The 20,238-nt window shown below is 40.3% G+C and overlaps 1 protein-coding gene across 2 annotated transcripts in view; it reads left to right on the plus strand.

Moving 5' to 3' along the window:
• Cdk17 (cyclin dependent kinase 17) overlaps positions 1-12,779 on the plus strand; it is a 78,417-nt gene extending 65,638 nt beyond the window's left edge. For both annotated transcript variants that reach the window (XM_038314917.2, XM_038314918.2), the window contains exons 11-17: positions 3,461-3,581; positions 6,035-6,132; positions 6,583-6,688; positions 7,511-7,553; positions 8,728-8,818; positions 10,452-10,529; positions 11,058-12,779. In XM_038314917.2, coding sequence (XP_038170845.1) covers positions 3,461-3,581; positions 6,035-6,132; positions 6,583-6,688; positions 7,511-7,553; positions 8,728-8,818; positions 10,452-10,529; positions 11,058-11,095 — 575 coding nt within the window. In that variant the 3' untranslated portion in view covers positions 11,096-12,779. The remainder of the gene's footprint in view (positions 1-3,460; positions 3,582-6,034; positions 6,133-6,582; positions 6,689-7,510; positions 7,554-8,727; positions 8,819-10,451; positions 10,530-11,057) is intronic.
• The last annotated feature ends 7,459 nt before the right edge of the window (positions 12,780-20,238 follow it).

A 20,238-nucleotide genomic window follows, 5' to 3' on the forward strand; every position in this document is an offset into this window, starting at 1 on the left:
AGGAAAGGGGAAAACGATATAATTATATTTTAATTGCAAAAATGTTTAAAAATGGTTTGCCATTTTTAATAAACAATATATATTTATATAGTATATAATATGATAACGTATTACTATAACACAAATAAATATGTAAATAAAGGGAAAACAATTGCAAGTATTTTTGCCAGTATTATTTAAGTTTTCAAACATTTGAAATATTGGGATTTCAAATGTTTGAAAATTTGGATCTTCTACTTTGACTTTATTTACAAACTTGTTGGTATTTAGACACAATACAGTGGTGACATAAATATGAATTTTTTATATTTCAAAGAAATACATAGCCATTTATATAACTCAAAGGCCAGCATTTCCCAGATTACCAGGAGGTGACACTGGCTAGGAGATGGCATGAAAGCACCAGCTAGCACAATGAGCTGCATTGAGAGCAGGAGACGGTCCCTCTCAGTTACCACACAAACTTTTACAGACTCACGCTTTAGCTCTAGCACAGCGCGGAAGGGGGTTCGTGCCTCAGAGGTGGCTCAGGGTGTTTGTGTGTTTATTCTTGTCACGTGTGTTTATTCTTGTCACGTGTATATGAGCTATTGCAAATTTGATGTGCTGTCCTGCATATACCGTGATTGAGCAAAGCAACATCACGGCCGACAGAGTGGAGATATGTTGGCTTCGAGGCAGAGTCTCACTGGGTCCCACATTGCCCTCCAACTCATGACCCTCTTGCCTCAGTCTCTTGGATTGTGTGGTTATTGGACAGCATTGATGCACCCATTGAGTCTTATTTTTTAGCCCGTAAATAAATACTTTTAAGTTTTCTCAGTTTGGGCTTATAAGTATGGCAAATACCAACACTCATGTACATGAAAGCACTTGGTTGGGGTCCTTAATTTTGAAAAGCTTACACCAGACCTTGAGACCTAGCCGCTGCCTCTGAAAAGCTCTTCCCCATGTACCTGCCACAGTTGTCTGTTTTTAATTATTTGCTTGATGACTTAACTAGCAGCTGTTTATCCATATCCCTTTAGCTAATCTGACTTTAAGGGATTTGAAAATAAAATACAGTTAGGTTACAGACACTTCCCTTTTTACAAAGTTTTATATTGAAAGAACATTTTGTAAAGTAGCTTCGAATTTTTGTGTTATATACTCAGAATTTGAATATTTTAGTAAATTTAGTTTTTAAATGCCAATATGGTTTCTAGAGTTAGCGTTTGTAAGTGTTCATAAGTTATGATAGCTTTACTTTAGGACTGAATACATTTCACAAATACAAGGTTTTCAAGCTTTCTGCTAGTAATAAGTTAAACTCGTTCTTATTGAGTAGTGAATTTGCCCCGGCTGTTCCTGGCATTTGTATTTAGAACTTCATCATTTGTTTGACGGGATCTGCTGTGTGGCTACCTGAGTTTAAATGAGAAGCCACAAATTAATCGCGAATGCTTACGCAGATTATGTAACCACTTCTATGGCATCATTTGTATTATTTCCTTGTAATTGTCTCCGCTCCTCCTTCCCCTCTCTCTGCCAAGCTAATTTGTTTCTCCTCACTCTCAGTCCGGAAATGAATGTGAGTGACAGAAATCATGCAAAGGGTATGTCACAGGCCATGAACAGTCTTTTATCTGAGAACGCTCTGAATTTAATGCTTTAAAGTTTTGCTCCTAACCTCCAGAAAGCCAGCAGGCAAGCAAATCTCACAGTACAGTCATCAGTGTCTCTGGTGCCTGGCGTTTATGTTTTTTTGGTGGCAGAGTAAATACACATGCGGCTTCCAGGAACGAGTGTCGTCTAATCTTGAGTATTTCCACTGCGAGTTGATTCTTCCTCTTTTCCCTCAGTGGTGCTGGGGATCAGAGTCAGAGCCCTGAGAGTAGTAGGCAGACACCAGCTCTGAATGACATCTCCACCTTGTGAGTTCATCTTGGTCCCTTTGAAAATTCCATTATTTTCTTATGAAAATTCAGTAAAATTCAGATATCTGGTAAAGTCAAACAAAAATATATACACTCATTTATGATAGAAAGGGTTTAAAACAAATACTATATCACAGTTGTTTAGGAAGTGATTGCTTATATATTCATAAGAAATACTGAAGTTCTGACTTTGACCCTTGAGCCTGACAGATTTAGCCTCTCAGTTCAGGCCAAGAGAGTAAAGTGCTGGGGACATTGGAACTACAGTTTTGCTTTAATACTTAAGTTCTAGCAGATTATTAAGATTATTAATTATTAAGATTATTAAGAATGTGCATAGCCCATTCTTAATATCAAGACATACGAGGTGGCTCACACCTTTAATCCCAGCACCCAGGAGGCAGAGGCAAGCAATTTCTGTGAGTTTGAGGCCAGCCTGGTCTACAGAGCGAGTTCCAGAGCTATGTAGTGACACCCATCTCAGAACAAGGATGGGGAATGAGAAAGCCATCCTGTATCTTGCTGACTCCCAACATGTGTTGAAAAATAATTCGTTGGACATGACTTTATCAAACTCGAATGCTATATGATTTATAAAATAGTGTCAACATTACACCAATTTAATCGAGTTGAATTGCCATTTTATGACGTTTTTTCTTATTTAATATTTTAATAAGACACATAAAGTTATGCATAACAACAGTCTTAGCCTAGGCACCCTTGTTACTTGAAATAAAATGTGTGATAAAAAAATAAGGTTATGTTTCCCAGATGTAAACTTATCAACCAACAATTAGAAGCTTAGGGTCATTAACTCTCCGCCAATGGCAAAGTAAGAAGGTTGTGAGCCTTTCTGTCTTTCCGAGCACACAGTGGAGTTCATACAAGGCAGGCAAGGGATGGGTGGGTGCTGGTTAAAGCAGCTGGTGTCACCAAGAAGCTCAAGGCCTCACTTACTCTAAAGTTGCCCACATCACAGAAGATGTTTAAAAAAAAAAAAAAAAAAGGACAAAGAACATTGAGTTTTGTTGCAGGGAAATATCCAAATCGGCTCAAGAAAATTGCCAGTGTAATCCAACTGGTCATAGACCAGTGATTTTGAGGTCCTTAACTTTTTAAACAAACAGGCATAGCAAATAAATATGGAGCTTGAGTTTAAAAAAATGGTAAATAGCTTATAGCTGTAGCATGGAAACTATATATCAGTGTCAGTGACCTGTTTTGGATTAATTTCAGTAGGAAATAATTCTGGCGTCATTATTTTTCAACAAACAGAAAATATCCTAAGTTTTCGTTAACTCAGACACTGGGCCAGCTTCGTCTCTGGTTGTACAATTATTGTCCTTAGTTTAACTACGTTATGGCTTGGCCCAGGACCACATACATTCGATAAAATTTGTAAGACTTAAGTTTTTGAAGTTTCAAGATGCTGTAGAGCAGGCATCACTTTGAATGTACCATGGTGAAGATAGGAGCTAAGAAATTCAACGTATTAATGGATCTCAGTCTATTTAATTTCTTTTTTTTTTCTTTTCTCCATAAAGGACTAGCCAGAGCCAAGTCAGTTCCCACCAAGACCTACTCAAATGAAGTTGTCACACTATGGTATCGGCCACCTGACGTGCTTCTCGGTTCCTCAGAGTACTCAACACAGATTGACATGTGGTAAATACTACAGATGTCATTCAAAACTTACAGTTATTAACAGGGCTTACTGGCAAATACTTATCTTTAAGGAGGCATTTGCAAGAGCAGTGGTCAAGAACTGAGGCGTGGAGGTACAACTGCTTAGATTTAAGTATGACGTCTACCACTGATGACTATAACTGCTTTTAGCCTGTGCCTTCGCTTCCTCATTGTAGGAGGTGGATGCAGTAATAATAGAGGTTTGTAGATGATATTAAGACCAAAAGAGCACTTAGCAGAGTATATGACATAGCAGTTTCAAACAAGTACTTTTTATATGTAGAACCTATCTCTACTTTAAGTTGGTTTAAAAGTAATGAAAATTTCAAAGACCTTTTTTATACATGATTGTGTGTATTATATATGTATGAACACATGCATGTGCTCACCTGCACATGCATACACATATAGAGGCCAGAGGTCAACATGAGGTGTGTTCAGATAATACTTTCACCTAAAAAAAATTCTACTTATTGATCTGAGACAGTCATTCACTGACGTCGGAGCTACTTATTGATCTGAGACAGTCATTCACTGACGTCGGAGCTTGCCGTTTGGGCTGGGCCAATTGGCCAGCGAGACCTGGGCTCTCTGTGTCAGCCCTGTCGCATTTTTGTCCGTGGGCGCTGAGACTTTGGACTCGGGTTCTATGCTGTGAGCAGACATTGTGGCCACTGCGCCATCTCCCCAACCTTCACACCATGTGACAGTGATATTCCATGCTTGTTGCTAACATAATCATTGCCTCGAGAATAAATTCTATTTCCTTGATCTAATACTTGCAGATTTTTATAAATGTCTATAAACCTCCCTTTCAACTTAATCCAGCCTGTTTCTCAACACAGATAGTCTCTTTTAGCGAAATTGTTCTACTTGCTATTCTTTAAAGTTAGCCTGGCTCTCCTTTCTCTGCCCAGTGTTCAGCCCAGTGTACCCATTTGACATGCTTGTCTCCACCCAATGGGATCCATGTTTAGTAATTCCAATTTGTTATTGGTCCTTTCCCAGTGCGCCCTACCCTCCAAAGGCAGTTCCCTTCTCTGAATCATGGCTGTGTTTACTATCTATTCCTTATGTCTTATTTATGTGGTTGGATTTTGTTTGTTTGTTTGTTTGTTTGTTTGTTTTGAAACAGGATTCCTAGAACTTGCTCTGTAGACTAGGCTGGTCTCAAACTCCGAAATCTACCCACCTCTGCCTCCCGAGTGCTGAGATAAAGTCTTGTGCCACCACCGCCCACTACTCCTTATGTCTTAATAAGTTAAATACTTGTTTCTGTTATTGCCTTGAACAACTGCATCTCATTTTGTAGGACATTTTTTTCGTCTTAAATTCTGATAAAATATGCCAAAGATGAAGTTTTTGATTTTAAGACTATTCTGATCGTACAGTTTGAGACACTAAGTTCGTCTACGTTGTTATACAGCTGTCTCTACTGTTCATCTTCAGAACTTCAGAACAGTTTACTCTTTGAAACTGAAACTTCACCTGCTAGATCAACCATCCTACCTTTCTATTCGATCTCTGGCAATCAGTACTCCACTTCTTGTCTCTGAATTTACCTGACCCAAGTACCTCATACAAGTGAAATCATGCTGTTTGTCCTGTTGTTACTGACTGACTCAGCTCTTGAGGCTTCATCAACACTGTGGGTAGCTTCCTTAAGTCATCGAGTATATACACCACGTTTTATTTATTAGTTCATCCAATAATAGGCACTTGAGCTTCCATTTTTCTCCTACTGTAAATGATTCTACTGTGAATGTGGATGCATATATTGTTTCAAGAGTCGACTTTGGGTTCTTTTGCATAATTACCTAAAGGTGGAAGTGCTGGGTCATAGAAATTCTATGTTAAAATGTTTGAGGAGCCATCACACTGTTTTTCATAACAGTGCGCCATTTTATTTTCTGTGCGGTACTTTTGTTTTGGGTAGTTTTCCTGTCTGTGTCCCCTCACGGAATTACTGTGTCTTATCCCTACTTATATCGTACAGTACCTAAATGATGCTGTCTAGTCTCTGAGCCTCTGCCGCCTTTTCCTTCTCATCCACGGTCACCAGCGGCACTCCTCTGTAGCCGCTACCTCCTGCGTCCGAGTCACGAGTCATTCATGCTCTCTGCTACCATTGCCATGGTTATCTCCCAGATTTCTGTAGGAGTAGTAAGCATTGTATCACTATTAAATATTTCCTTAATCCCTGAGTGTCTTATACAAGAGACATTTTAAGAGGAAAAATGAATTAGTAGCATGGAAGTCGATATGGTAAATATAATAAATTAGTTGGATCTAAAAATACCTTTGCAGAAAGTTTTCTAGTAGCTGGTCTAAATTTCTCCTGAAAGATAATCATGAGAAAAAAATATTCTTGTGCTACCTAGTATGTAAATGGGCTGATTTTTTTCTTCTTCTTTTTATGATGCTTTTTAAAGGGGAGTTGGCTGTATTTTCTTTGAAATGGCTTCTGGAAGACCACTGTTTCCAGGGTCAACAGTGGACGATGAACTGCACTTGATATTCCGACTGCTAGGTAAGAAAGACGTCTTCCTCCCATGATTCACAGCTGCAGTCTGCCAAGCATGTGTGTACGCGCCTGCATAGCCATTAGAACTGCAGTTGGCTTCGCTGTCATAGGGTAGATCTTCCAAGGTAACTCCTCATTTAGCTTCATTTCACAAAGATTTTATGAAATAGATTTGACCTGCATATTAAGTACTACGTCTAGTGTAATTTGGTACCATATAGATAGAAAAGGGGCTTCGCCATATTTATGTATTAGGGCAATGGTTCTGTAATACACACACACACACACACATTCATATGCACACACATATGTATGTGTAATATTTTAATTTGTTGAAATGATTTAATCATTTAATAAAAGTATATGGTTCTTTAAGTATTTTCTTTGTTAGGCCTGTTTTTATGTTTGCACATGTGTGATTTAAATGCTTATCACGAATTTATTCTTTTAATTCAGGAACTCCATCTCAGGAAACTTGGCCAGGTGTTTCTTCAAATGATGAATTTAAGAACTACAACTTCCCAAAATATAAGCCACAACCTCTAATTAACCATGCACCCAGGTATTTTTTTATTAAGTGAAAAGGGGAAGACTCTTGGGACTCATCAGACTCGGTAGATGAACTTGCACCATGGGGGCCATGATAGAGGATAGTTTTTCAGCGGTGTATGATTTGAGTTAATTCCTTCCATTGGCATGAGGCTTTCATAAGTTAGTGGCCAAGAATCACCAGAGTATGTAAATGGAATTGAACTGTAAAGGGAATATAAAATATACATATTAGAATTCTAGAGCTTCTGTAGCTAGAATTACAACGGCCTTGTGAACTCTTCTTTTCAGGACTCGTATTGGATGTGTCGTTGGTTTTTATAGCCCTTATTACTGACGTTTATGAACTTAATACTTCACAGTAATCATTGCTAAGCAGATTATTTCCTATAATTTTGTTGGTTTCTTATCTCTGTTTAGAACCCTGCTGATACATTCTGGGGTCACTGTCTCAGTATTTTCATCTATGTGCTAGGGCAGTCACGTTCTGATGTGCCTGCCTTCATTGTCATGCTGAATATCAGTGCCTAGCTTAATATTTCCTTATCATAGAGTGTACTTCATCTGGGGGTAGAATGCTAACTTTCAAAATTCTATAATGCTAATAATTTTTATAGAATATTGAAAATTTGAATGGCAATCCCAATTATTTATGATTTATTCCCAAAAAATGGCAAGGTAAGTCTTTTAGGGCTAAAACTTATTTGAGTCTTTGAAAGCAGTAAGAACAGTTATTTTAGGGCACTTAAATTTGGCAAATGGAAACATTTGGAGGATAAATCTGCAATGTTTCTCTCAGCTAAGATAAAGGATTTCTTGTATTTTTTGTTTCTAGGTTAGATTCTGAAGGAATTGAATTGATAACAAAATTTCTTCAGGTAAGTCACATCTTATTTTATAAATGTTAAATGGATTTATAAAGTGTCGCTTTCCTTATAGGAAAAATAGAATCAATAATAACCCCCTCAAATACTGGCAATAACAGTAATATGGTTTCTGGTGCTTCCTGGAAGGCTTCAGCCAGCTCAAAACCGTGTTCTTTGGAATCCAAGCTCTCGTGCTCTCTCCCTCCGTGCACTTGCTGCCTTGCAGGACACTGCACATCAAACATCACTCTGTCCCCCAGAGCAGGAGCAAGCGAGGATAATGAAGGTGGCAACAGCCACATTAGCTCTCTTAACATCTTGAAAGCAAAGGCTTTTTAAAACCAAGTCTCATTGGCAAGAACATTAATTGTAAAGAATGAAGAAGGGGGAAAAAGGGGAATTGGGAAATTAACCTAAATCTAGAACAGTCATGATTCATGACTTGTCTATTGGAGTTAGAAGCATGAACGTCTCGAACAAATCTTAGTTATATCATTTAGGAGAAAAGAGCCATGAAATTTATCTTCTAAGGATGCTGGTATAAAGTTTTGGGCATATTTGGTCCTATACACTGCTGTTCACAAAGAAAAATAACACTAAAGGCTGAGTTTTTTCATTTTTCATCACTTGAGAAAAATGCAAGTGTTGGCCACTAGTTCGTTTCCCAACCACCCTAACTTGAAATAATCACACAGAAACTGTATTTTTTTGTAATACTGTTTGGCCAATAGCTTAAGCGTATTTTTAGCTAGCTCTTATATCCTAAACTAACCCATCTCCATTAATCTGTGTATCTCCACATGGCTGTGGCTTACTGGGTAAAGTTCCATCCGTCTGGCTTCTGTCTCTGATGGGACTACCTGGCTACTCTTTGACTCCGCCTTCTTTCTCCCAGCATTCAGTTCAGTTTTCTCCACCTAGCTGTATTCTGCCAAGCCTCTGGCCAAAACAGCTTTATTCATTAACCAATAAAAGTAACACATATACGGAAGAACTTCCCACACCATACAAGGAATCTAATTTTTTATTATGAGTGTATTGGGAGTACTCTAAGTTGATGCTAGAAAAATGATCATATTGAATAATCAGAAATTTTAAAAATATTTCTAAATACTAGTTTATCCTTCTTCAGCTTTCTACGGTAATTAGAGGAAAGGTTAATGAAGCAGGTTTTGCTTTTTCACAGTATGAGTCTAAGAAAAGGGTTCCAGCAGAAGAGGCCATGAAGCACGTGTACTTCAGAAGTCTAGGACCCAGAATACATGCTTTGCCAGAAAGTAAGAAACTCTCACGTTTGTTCCCTTTTATTTTCCTTTGTCTAGATTTGAAATGGGAATGTTTAGGGATTTAAAAAGATGGTTGTTGATTTCTATACCTAAAATTTTAGTCCTGTTTTGTAATCAGATCATTTTTCCAAGGAAGGTATAGGTCTTGTTTTTCTTATTTATGTCTTGTAACATTACACTGTCTCTACTCATTAAGAAATCAGTAATATTTGAATGTGAATCATTAATCTCACTTGATTTAAATTAGAATAGGCTTACTCTGGTTCAGTTTCTGGAACCGGACAGGTTGTTTGAGTGAGGTGTTTGCTGCATAAGCATGCAGGCCTGAGTTCAGATCCCCAGGCTCCATGTACAGGCCGGGCTCTGCCGTGCACATCTGTAACCCCAGTACTTGGCAGGGTGGGGATCACTGCCAAGAGCTCACTGGCCAGCGTAGTCAAAATGGTGTACACACATACATGCATGCACAAACACACACACACACACACACACACACACACACACACACACATGCACGCGTGCACACTCCATTTTCTATAAAGATTAGTGAAGCTCAATTCAAATACAAGCTTTTCCTCATGAACACGGATTCCTTCCCAAGAAGATACAAAGACCGTTTTCCTTTCTTGTGGCCACTCTGGCTGTACTCTCCCTAAGAAAATAGTAAGGCTATTGTCAAAATCATTAGAGCAGAGAATTTCCCAGGCCTGAGGTCATGCTTGAATTTTGCTCATGCTGTCTTAAATTAGTCCAGTGTTTTACTTTAGAATGGAATGAGTGGAGAGATAGGAGACTGGGGCACAGCTGTGAAAGCCTTTATCGCTTCCCCATTCCCGTTTGCTAAGTAGCGCCTGGTAACCGAGGTTCAGGTAACAGGCAGTAGCAAAGCCTGAGAGATGTTTAGAAAAGCCACAAGACTTTCCATGTAGAATTTGCTTGATTTTTTTTTTTTTTTTTTTTTTTTTTTTGATGAAGAACGATCTCTGGCAGAGGTTAGAAATGAGAGGCAGTATGTATATTTCGTAAGTCTTTTGTAAGATGCTGTCTTGCTCTGTAGTCCTGGCTAGCCTGAGCTCACTGTGTAAGCCAGCAGCCCCTGAGTGTGTGGTATCCCCAGCAGCCCGCCTTCCAAGTACTGGGGTTACAGATGCCTGCTACTGTGCCTTCCTTTCTTTTAAGGGACATATTTCACTATCATAGCAAGTTTTAGTTTGATTCAGCGATTCTTGTCCAAATGGACGCCATCTTTACTAAAAGCATCTGAAGGTAATTCCAAGGTTGATATCTGTAGGCCATCGTAAGGGGGAGCAAGAACCCAGGAATGCATTTTGATTAGGTCTCCCAACCCTAGTAAGTCCTGAAACAGTGTAATTTTCTTTGTAAAGGAACATTTCTTGCATAATGTTTTTAAGACAGAGTCAGACAGAACAGGTACTGAGGGGGATAACTTCATTTGGTTTTCTGTTTAGAACGTAGGAGCAAAGGTAAAATCTTCCAGGTGCCAAAACCTTGGCAGTACAGATGTTTTATGTTGAGTCGCTGTATGAGTTTTGAATATTTTGTTGCAGTTGATATAGTATTGTCATTAATATCTGGTTTTTTTTTTTTTGTCTGTTTGTTTTAGGCGTATCAATATTCAGTTTGAAAGAGATTCAGTTGCAAAAGGACCCGGGTTTTCGAAATTCTTCCTATCCAGAGACAGGTGTGTTTGTCATAAACCATTTCACGTGTCGATCATGAATTTTTGCGTGGAGCCAAGCTTTGGGTTTCTAAATTGATCCGTAAAATTACTGCTGTAAAAACCGATGTACAGTGCATCCACAAGTCTGTATGTTTAGGATTCCACATACTTACTGTTCTGTGCGCTGGGGGCAGCTCAGTCAATCTTCAGAGAGAAATTGACTCAGTCAAGTCAGGGATCCTGAAGGCTGCAGATGGCTCAGAGACCTTTTACAAGTGGCCTGCCTTGATCACTGCACACGCCATCCCTGGTACCCGAGGCAGAAGACACACCTTGTGCTTGCCCAGTCCTCAGGTTCATCACTTGGAAGCATAGCTGCTGTAGACTGACCCCGTCAGCAGGAGGGTCGCGTAAGAGCGTGCTCATCACCCTTACCATGGAATATTAGCCTTTGCTGGTGGGAACGTTAGCTTCCTAGAGTCACCAAGTACTGTATGTGGGATAAACACTGACCCTTGAACTGCCTCATGAGATGACTTTATATTTTAGGACATGGGAAGAACAGAAGACAGAGCATGCTCTTTTAAGTCTGGTAACATGTTTCAAGCCCAGCCCCAGCCTTTCTTATCAGTCATGGACTCAGAGCGGAAGGCAGTTATTTCTTGTGCTGGACTTGGACTCTCCGTTTGTCTACACTGTCCTCTTCACAGTGGAGTCTTTTTATTTCAGACCTACGGATTGTTTTTATATTGTCGTCACAGTGTGACAATTGTTTTTGTACAGTTGGTTTTAAGGTCTTCTCTGCCAGTAGAGCCAGTAGGTTACAGCTGTCAATGTAACTGTAGCTGCAGATTTGTGCAGGACTGAGAAACACAGTGCATTATTTATTGCGGAATCATTGCTGCTAGATAACTACTGTCTGTCTGTTCAGCACAGCAGCCGAATGCCTGAAGAAGCTGCAGAGGCTTTATTATATGTGAACGCATCTGTTTCTCCTCACAGATTGTTTTACTGATGCATTTTTTTTTTTTGGTTTGTTTGTTTTTAAAACTTAAACTGCAGTGTTTCCTGGAATGTATATTTAGCTTTGCTTAGCAGTTAAAACGTGAGCCATCTTGAACACCCTAAGTTCGTGCTACATACAATTTTGTAGGAATATTGGCCAATAGAGTAGCTGAGAGATTGGCAGCACAGTGTGTTTAAGAAGCATGCCGTGTGAGAGTTGTTTCAAGCAAGTGAATATCAGACGTTTTTGAATTCTCACTTTAGACACCTATAAATTAAAAACCGAGTTATTTATTTTTACCTATTCCTCGTCTTAGAACTGTCTAGTGCGTATTCGTGTGCTGCTACCCTTGATTAACTCTTCACACTGCGCTTGTAGTTACATCGTGACCGGAGAAGCCATTCCAGCAGGAAAGGCCTCACTGCGGTTCGTCTCAAGCACATCTTTTACTAGATGATGCTTCATTTGGGGGAGCAGTTTCTTTCATCTGGGGGCTGTGTGTGTCTCAATACCGTTCACTTGGGATCAGCTGAGAGCTGTGCTCTGTCTTTAGAATGAGCCATGATAAATTAGAAATGAGAAATAAGAACCCAGAGGACTGCTCTAAAGCATTGTGGGTATTATCTGCTCATCAAAGACACTAACTTGAATTATGCATCTCCTTGAGCATCACAGACACATTGGTGTTGCTAACAGTGTTTTAGGCATTTGTGTTCATTTGTTAGGACTATTGGTTAGTGCATCCTATAACTATAAATCTTAATTGGTATATTTTGAAATGGTCATGTACATTTTTGCCTTATATCATGAAAATAGTTATAACTTAATTTTTGTCCTGCCATTCACTGTAAACATTCAGGGTCCTCTCATTTCTGTTCAGGAAATCCTGTAGTTTATTGTTGTTATTTAACAGTATTAAATGAGTTTTTGTATATTTCATTTTAACTTTATTTGTGAATAGTGATTGTGGCATGTTTGGGGATGTTATTTTAATATTTCATGATACTGAAATTTTAATTTTTTTAAAAAAAAAAAACCTTCTGGAAGAAACAGATTCATGTATAATGGTGACCGTTGGACCACTACTGCTTCCCACGTTCGTACTTGTCTGCTGGTTCTGTGTTCAACCTGTAGCCTAACTGCTGTTATTTCTAACTGACAGACATATGTATTAATATTGTACTTTGAAGGTTATAAATATTATGTGAAAATTCCTTCATTTTGTTTTGAAATTTATAATAACTAAACCTCTGTGTTATATAAAACGCGACTTTGTGGAGTCACTGTTCTTGGGGAAGAAAGCTGTGCCCACTGGCGTCATTCGCTGCTTGTGCTGTCCCTGTGAAGTAAGGAAATCTCACTGCGCCGAAAGTGACAGCTGCTTCACGTTTGCAACCCTTTGATTGGAGTAATCTTGGAAGCGAGCATAGTTACTCAAGAAATAGCAGGACTGTCTGTTTGGTTTGCAAATTGGCTTCTAAATTCGATTCTTGCATATAAAAAGTAAAGAGGTACCCGAAGTCACTCTTTAAGATTAATTCTAGGGAGTCTAGGGACTATTGGTTAAGGAATTCCACAAGCAAATAGGCCTGTGTAGGTTGCTGTTTGTTGACATTTCAGGTCCTGGAAACTTTGCAGTGAACGGACTTCAGACTTGGAAGGATTGAGCTGGAACTCTCTCGGAAGGCCTTTACGCGACAGTTCTGAAGGTAAGAGGTGCTGCTGGATCAGTCTCACCAAAAACAGCTCTTTACTCGGGCATTTTATCAGCCTAGTTTGAAAGAATATTTAATAACAAGTTATAATCAATCTTTCAGACTCATGACAGTTTATATTGGTTTTTCTCTACCTCTTTATGGCATTAATTGCATTCATAATACAATAGTTACATTGATCTATTTCCAAAAAAGCCTATTTCAGAAATTGAACTCTTTAAAAAAATAATTTCGTCTGTCCTCCTCCAAGTCTCTCATAACTGTCAACTATCTGTGAGTTTCCCTGTTCTAGATAGTTTCTGTGTGTGCAACCGTGCCATTTGGCTTGGTTTCTTTCAACATAATGTTTTCAGAGTTTCCTCATCATGGCTGACTAGTGCTCTGTTGTGACTGAGCAAGTGTGAATACTGCCGCCGTGAGTGTCGGTGTGCACGCGTGTGTGAGTTCCCATCTCCGTCTCTTTGTGGTGTGTATACACGAGGAGTAACATGCTGGCCAGGCACCATTCTGTATTTTACTTTCTGAGAGGCCCCTGTGCTTCCCACAGCACCCGCAGTATCTGAAGTTTCTAGTGATGTATGAGAATTCTATCCTTCCTATACTTGGTACCGTCAGTACCATCGTTATCTTTCTAAGAGACATGAAGACGTAGTTCATTGTAGGTTTGTTGACATTTACTAATGATTTCCCATCTTCAGTGTCTTTTTTGAAGAAAAGTTATTCATATAAAAATTTTTCCCGTTTTAATAGGGTTGTCTTTTTGTTGTTGAATTGTTATGGATTCTTAATCTGTCCTTTTAAAGCGCTGTTGTTTTCTCTGTTGTTTCCTCCTGTTCTGAGTTCTCTTCCACTTCCTCGAAGCTGCCCTTGTAAGGCCTAGGAGCTTTCGTTTCCCGTCTCACTCGCTGTCTCCTTAATTTTGTTGCCGGTGCTTTGGGTGTCAGATTTTTAAAGACCTCCTTGTCGGTCTTCCAAGATCATAAATATTTGCCCCAATTTTTTTCCTTTAAGATTCTTAAAGTTAGGTCTATACACGCCCAGATTCTTCTGAGTGTGTAAAATGGTCGTTTTTTCCAGCACCATTTCTTGAAGAGGTGCCCACACGGAAGGAGCCCCACAACCTCGTCAGAAGTCAACTTTGAGTCTGTTTCTGGGCCTCTGCTCTGTTTCATTAGCCATACATCTGTAGTCGGGCCATTCAGGTAGTGCCTCGGGGTTTTGCTCTCTGTGGTGTTTTATATACATTGCTTTGTTTGCTTTTGGGGGGAGGGGGTGGGAGGAGGTGGAGCGGGGTTAAATTTTGAAATCAGGAAATATGACTTACCTAACATGTGTCCAGCCTTTTGACAACTATAACAGGATATCATCATCTACAAAATCCATTCTTGAGAGCTGTATAACCAAGTAACAGAAAATGGATTGCCAAACAAACAAAAAAACAAACAAAACAAAAGAAAACAGTGTTTTAAGTGGCTCATGAGTCTGCATTGGGCTGTGTTCACAGCCATTCTTGGTCCCAGCCAGCTGGCAGCCTGGAGCTTGGACTGAACTCTGCACAGGAGTTCTAGAATAAGGTTTCCTATTTCCACAACCTAGCATTATGATGGGGATTGCTCTGCGTATTAATCCTGTCCCTTTGGGTGGTATTGCTCTCCTAACAGTGCTTTTTCCAGTCCATGAGTCTGAGGTGTTTTTCCACTTGTTTAGATTGTCTTTTAATTTTTATCAGCAACATTTAGTAGTTTTAATATTTAATTATTAACTCCTCCATGGTTAAATTTATTCCTAAGTGAGTTTTTTGTTTTTTGTTTTTTGCTACTGATGAAGGTAGGACAGTTTTCTTAATTTCTTTTTCATTACTAGTGCTTAGAAGTACAGATGATTTTTTTGTAACCTCCAACTTCATTGAATGTGTTGCCTTTAAAGGTTTTTTGGGGGGAGGGTGTCTGTTCTTTAGGCTCTTCTACATGCAAAATTATGTCATCTTTAGAAAGAAATAGTTTGACTTTTTTTCCATTATAATTTGTATGCTTTCTTTCCTTTTCTTTCTTCTTTCCTTCCTTCCTTTTGTTTTTTGTTTGTTTCTTTCTTTTTTCTTGTTTTCCCCTTTCCTATTGGTCTTTAGACCTCCAGCATTACTGAGAAGTGGTAGAAGACACTAACTAACTTGTGTTCCTGGTGTTGGGGGAAAGCTTGCGGCGCTTCACCCCTCATGGCTCTGCCAGCAGTGTATCTTATCTCCCTAAGCTCTAAGGAGCTCCCTCCCACTCCTAGTTTGCTGAGTATTTCTATCATGGGAGGACACTGGGTTTTCTAAAGCTTTTCATCTGACACGACATTTGTGATGGTCTTGTTGTTTTTTTCATCACCTTGACTGGGTTTTTTTGTTTTGTTTTTATCTTAAGTCAGCACTGCTTTTCTCTGAAGAAACCCTTTGGTGGTGAATTAAAGTTTAAGAATCCTTTAGGGGAATGTTTGGGACCAAAAATGTCTCAGATTTCAAGAGATCATTCCCCCCCCCCCCCCAGTTTGGAGTATTTGCATAGATTTGTGGCAGTTGAGCATCCCTGCTTCAAAATTATGAAATTTGAAATGCTACAGAATCTGCCAGGTTTTTGTGTGTTGTGACTCTAAAAACGTCAGGGGCCAAGGCCCGTTAAGAGTGCACAATAGGGCTGTTAAGTTGAGATTCTCCAAACATGCTGCTGCTGAATTCAGCTTGCTAGTGTTTCTGTTGAGTCTTTGCCTGAATTCATGGTGGGATTGGCCTTCCTCTTGTCTGCTGGCAGCATCTGTCTCGACTTGGTACGAGGGCATTGATGGCATTAGACTGAGTGAAGGAAGTGTTCTCTGCTTCGGTTACCTGGAGCGGCTTAAGACTGTCTTAATTCTCCTAATACCATACTGTTTTGTATTTAGTTTTTTTTAAAAAAAAAAAAAATAGTAGGCCATTTTGATTTTCCTCTATCTATCTGTCTTGTCTATTGAAAAAAGGATATATTTGTATATAGTTGTTTTGGTAATATATATTATCTATACTGGTTATTTTGAGTTTGTGTGGTTTTAAGAGATTTATCCCCAAATATCATCCCCCTTTATTATTTTCATCAGTGGCTCTAGTCTTTAAATATTCTAATTTAGATCTGCTACCCCTGCCTTTGTTTTTCAAGACAGGGTTTCACTGTGTAGCCTTGGCTGTCCTGGAATTTGCTCTGTAGACCAGGCTGGCCTCAAACTCAACTACCTGCCTCTGCCTCCTGAGTACTAGGATTAAAGGTGTGCATCACCACTGCCCAGCCTAATCTAGATTCTTAAATTAATTTTTTCTTTGTTTTACATGTTCATCCATATCAGAGTGTTAAGAGGCAATATAAGCTCACTAGCTTGGTAGAATTAAACATTTTAATGCATTACTTTAGACACAAAGAAATACATGTTTTCCTTCTGGAACTTTTCCTAATGCTAAGTTCGCACCCTGGGCTTACAATGGAAAGGAGGCTGTTACCATCATTCCTAGTCAAGATTTCCTACTTCTGACCTAGAAAAACTAGAGACAACATCTGTCCCCCCAAAACGGGAAGAATATAAGTGAATTACTAATTATAAAACTATTTTGATGTGAAAAGAAGGAAATCTTGACCAGCGATGCTCAGAAGACCTTTTCATTGAGGCTTCTCCCTCAGAGAAATCAGTTTACTGGGAAAACTGATACTTCTTGGAAAGCTACCCCTGTAAAGAGACCAAAAAATCTAAAACATTTTGTTGCATACCTAGCCCCTAGGTGTGCAAGTGTACACTTGTGAGAAAGACAGGCAGATAAGACTGGTACAGGAGTTATGGTGGCTGTCCCTTCTGTCCTCTCCCACCTCGGTCCTGCTGCAGCGCAGACAGGTGATGGACATGTGCGAGAAGGTGACGCCGATGAGCACCGGGGTCTGCCACGCATCCCAAAGATGCTGAGCTGGGCTGCGGACAGGAGGACAGGAGACGGCTCCTGCAAGGCTCTGAATCCCTAGACCAGCCCTAGGGAAGAGCAGCCAAGGCTTCAGCTCAGTCTCCAGCTGTAGTGACAGCGCTTACCACCTTGTCTTTCAGTTTCCCTGGGCTGTTAAATCATGAATGGGATGGTGGTGGTGTGGTCTCTGCGGGTTTGGGGATGGGGTTCATGCATCCTTTTTTCTGGAAACATCGGAACTCATTAGAAGGTTGCTTTGGAAGCAGTCCAACTGGTTGGCTCTTCAGGACCCCTAGCCAACCGTCCTTTCATTACCTCTTAGCTACCTGGAAACTCCCCCTTTCTTCTGAACTTGTGATTCATTGCTGCTGCTTAGTCCACGTGACAGTCTCTTACCACGATTTATTCTTTGCTCTCTGGGTTCCTCGAATGTTTCTTCTCTCGCTTATAGTGTAAAATTCCCTCTTTCTTCTGCTTGGCGTTTTCTTCGTTGTCTTCTTTTCCAACACTCAGGTCTCAACTCGATCTTCTGGAAGTCCTTTTCTGTACCCTACCCTGTCCTTCCACAGACTGGGTTATGTCTCCTCCTCCTTTACTGCCTTCCTGTCTGCTGTCCATGTACTTTAAAACAGAGCAATACACAACCACTCTCATCTCTCACTGAGCCGGAAGTCCTGTGAAGGAAAGGATGGTGTCTTGCATCAGATACATTTTAAAGAGATACTAGCATTTGTTAAGGCACGGGAGTGAAGAAATCCTTGTTTATAAGTACAGCATACCACTTACACTGACTTGGCCTTGTCTCTTCTCTGTGAATGAACTAAAGATAAATGCAGCAGTCAAAAAATATCTTAAAAATCTAAGAACTAATCCATAATCAAACTATCAAATGTTCTATGTCTATCCTCTCTCTCTCTCTCTCTCTCTCTCTCTCTCTCTCTCTCTCTCTCACACACACACACACACACACACACACACACACAAACGCATACACACAGACATGTCAGCTTGGAAGTAAAACAAGGAAGAATAACATTGACAACAAGCCTGTAGTTCATATGCCCTCTGTAAACAAAATGGCTAACAGGCAAAATCACGACTCAGTTTCCACCTTTCCCCTCATTTCCGCATTCCTCAGTGCAGAGAGCAATTGACAGAACTTGTTTTGGTTTTGGTGGTAGCGGTTGTGTGTGTGTGTGGAGAGAGAGCAAGAGAGAGAGAATACAGTGTATGCTCACAAGCTCAGAAGCCAGATGCAGTCGGATGCCCACTCAGCACCGTGCTTCACCTCCTTGAGACGGTCTCTTGCTGAGTCTAACTCCCAGATTTCAGCCCCAGGTCTATCCCTCCCCCTCCCCCCCCCCCACAGGGCTGGATTTATAGGGACATGCACAGTTGCACCCTACTTTTCATGTGGGTGCTGGGTATGAGTTTAGGTCCTCATACTCCCTTACTCATTAAGCTATTGCTCAGCCTCAAACCCATTTCATTCTTCCCCCTATTTAAGGTGCGTGCGCGCGCGCGCGCGCGTGTGTGTGTGTGTGTGTGTGTGTGTGTGTGTGTGTGTGTGTGTGTGTGTGTGCATTGCTGGGATTTGGAGTCTCATATCCTAGGCAAATGCTCTTCTACCGTGCTATAACCCCTATGTGTATAGAAAGCATTTGATGTGCCATATTTACAGGTCAGAAACAAAGTGTGCTTATCCAACTCGTTTACATGGAAAGTGACATTTGCATCATTGTAAGTAAATGGAAGTAAACTAACCCACTTGTCTCTTCACACTTCTTATTACAAAGTATTTGTTCAACAAAACAGCATTGCAGCAAACAGAAAAAGCCGCCCGTATGGAAGTGGATGAGACTTTGCGGCCAGAGAAGCTGCCTGCAGAGAGCGAGTTCAGCTTCCACCGTTAGGTTCTAGAGCCCCGACTTCAGTTAGCATTACCGACTGAACTTAGCAGTTTAGCAGTGATTAGGCCAGCATAAGAAAAAGAAATGCCAATGTTCTTTGGAATCTATTTTGTGGCTAAATTAATCCTGTTAGAAACACAGAAGACGGGGAAGCCGCGTTAGTCTCCATACCTCCAGGAAGTTCTCCTCTCTCCAGGAAGTGTTTGGACCCACCAAGAATTACAGTATTTCCCCATTTCTAATCAACAAATCTATAATATAGGATAATCACGGCAGCTGGAAAGAAACAGCGGCCAGATTTATAGCCACTGGCCATTTCCAACCAGCATTTGCAGTTAAAAGTCTACAGCAGGGCCGGGCGGTGGTGGCGCACGCCTTTAATCCCAGCACTCGGGAGGCAGAGGCAGGCGGATCTCTGAGTTCGAGGCCAGCCTGGTCTACAAGAGCTAGTTCCAGGACAGGCTCTAGAAACTACAGGGAAACCCTGTCTCAAAAAAAAAAAAAAAAAAAACAAAAAACAAAAAAAAACAAAAAAAAAAGTCTACAGCTAAGGATTCTGGTTGAGATCTCTGGGCATTAGCTCCTTTGCTTTCTCCATGAGAGTCTTGCACACTGACTGCCTTCTAGACACTGCAGCCTTGTTTCCTGACCTACGATTTGGACCAGTCGTGCGCTCCCCTCAGCAAACGGTAGACCCCAGTTTCACTCAGCTTCTCCCACCTGGTGCTGTGTGCCCGCCTCGGCCAGAGAAGAGCCAGGAGGAAGCACGCTCAAAGCGCCTCCTGGCTCTGACATCGAGTTCCCTAATTACAGCTCCCTGAAGCACTGCCTTTTTATTTTAGTGCACATTTGTTCTTTACCGGGAGGGAGCTGCAGGAATGTCTATTTATGGGTTTGGAGCTGTTTCCATGGCTCTACAGTCAGAGGCTTTCTCCCTTAGTAAAGACACCCCCCTTAGGAAAGATGGTCAGTTTCAGTAGAAAGTCTCAACTTATAAGGATCTAGTATCTAAATAAAATTTTAGATTTTTTTAAATTTCAGATGTTCACAAGCTTATTTTTTTTCCCCCTCTTCTAATCCTTTTTTTAGGGCCTGGTTTGGAACAACTGTGGAGGCAGGCACTTTTCAGCTTAGGGTTTTTTTG

Source organism: Arvicola amphibius, chromosome 17, assembly GCF_903992535.2.
Source record: "Arvicola amphibius chromosome 17, mArvAmp1.2, whole genome shotgun sequence".
Lineage (NCBI taxonomy): Eukaryota > Metazoa > Chordata > Mammalia > Rodentia > Cricetidae > Arvicola > Arvicola amphibius.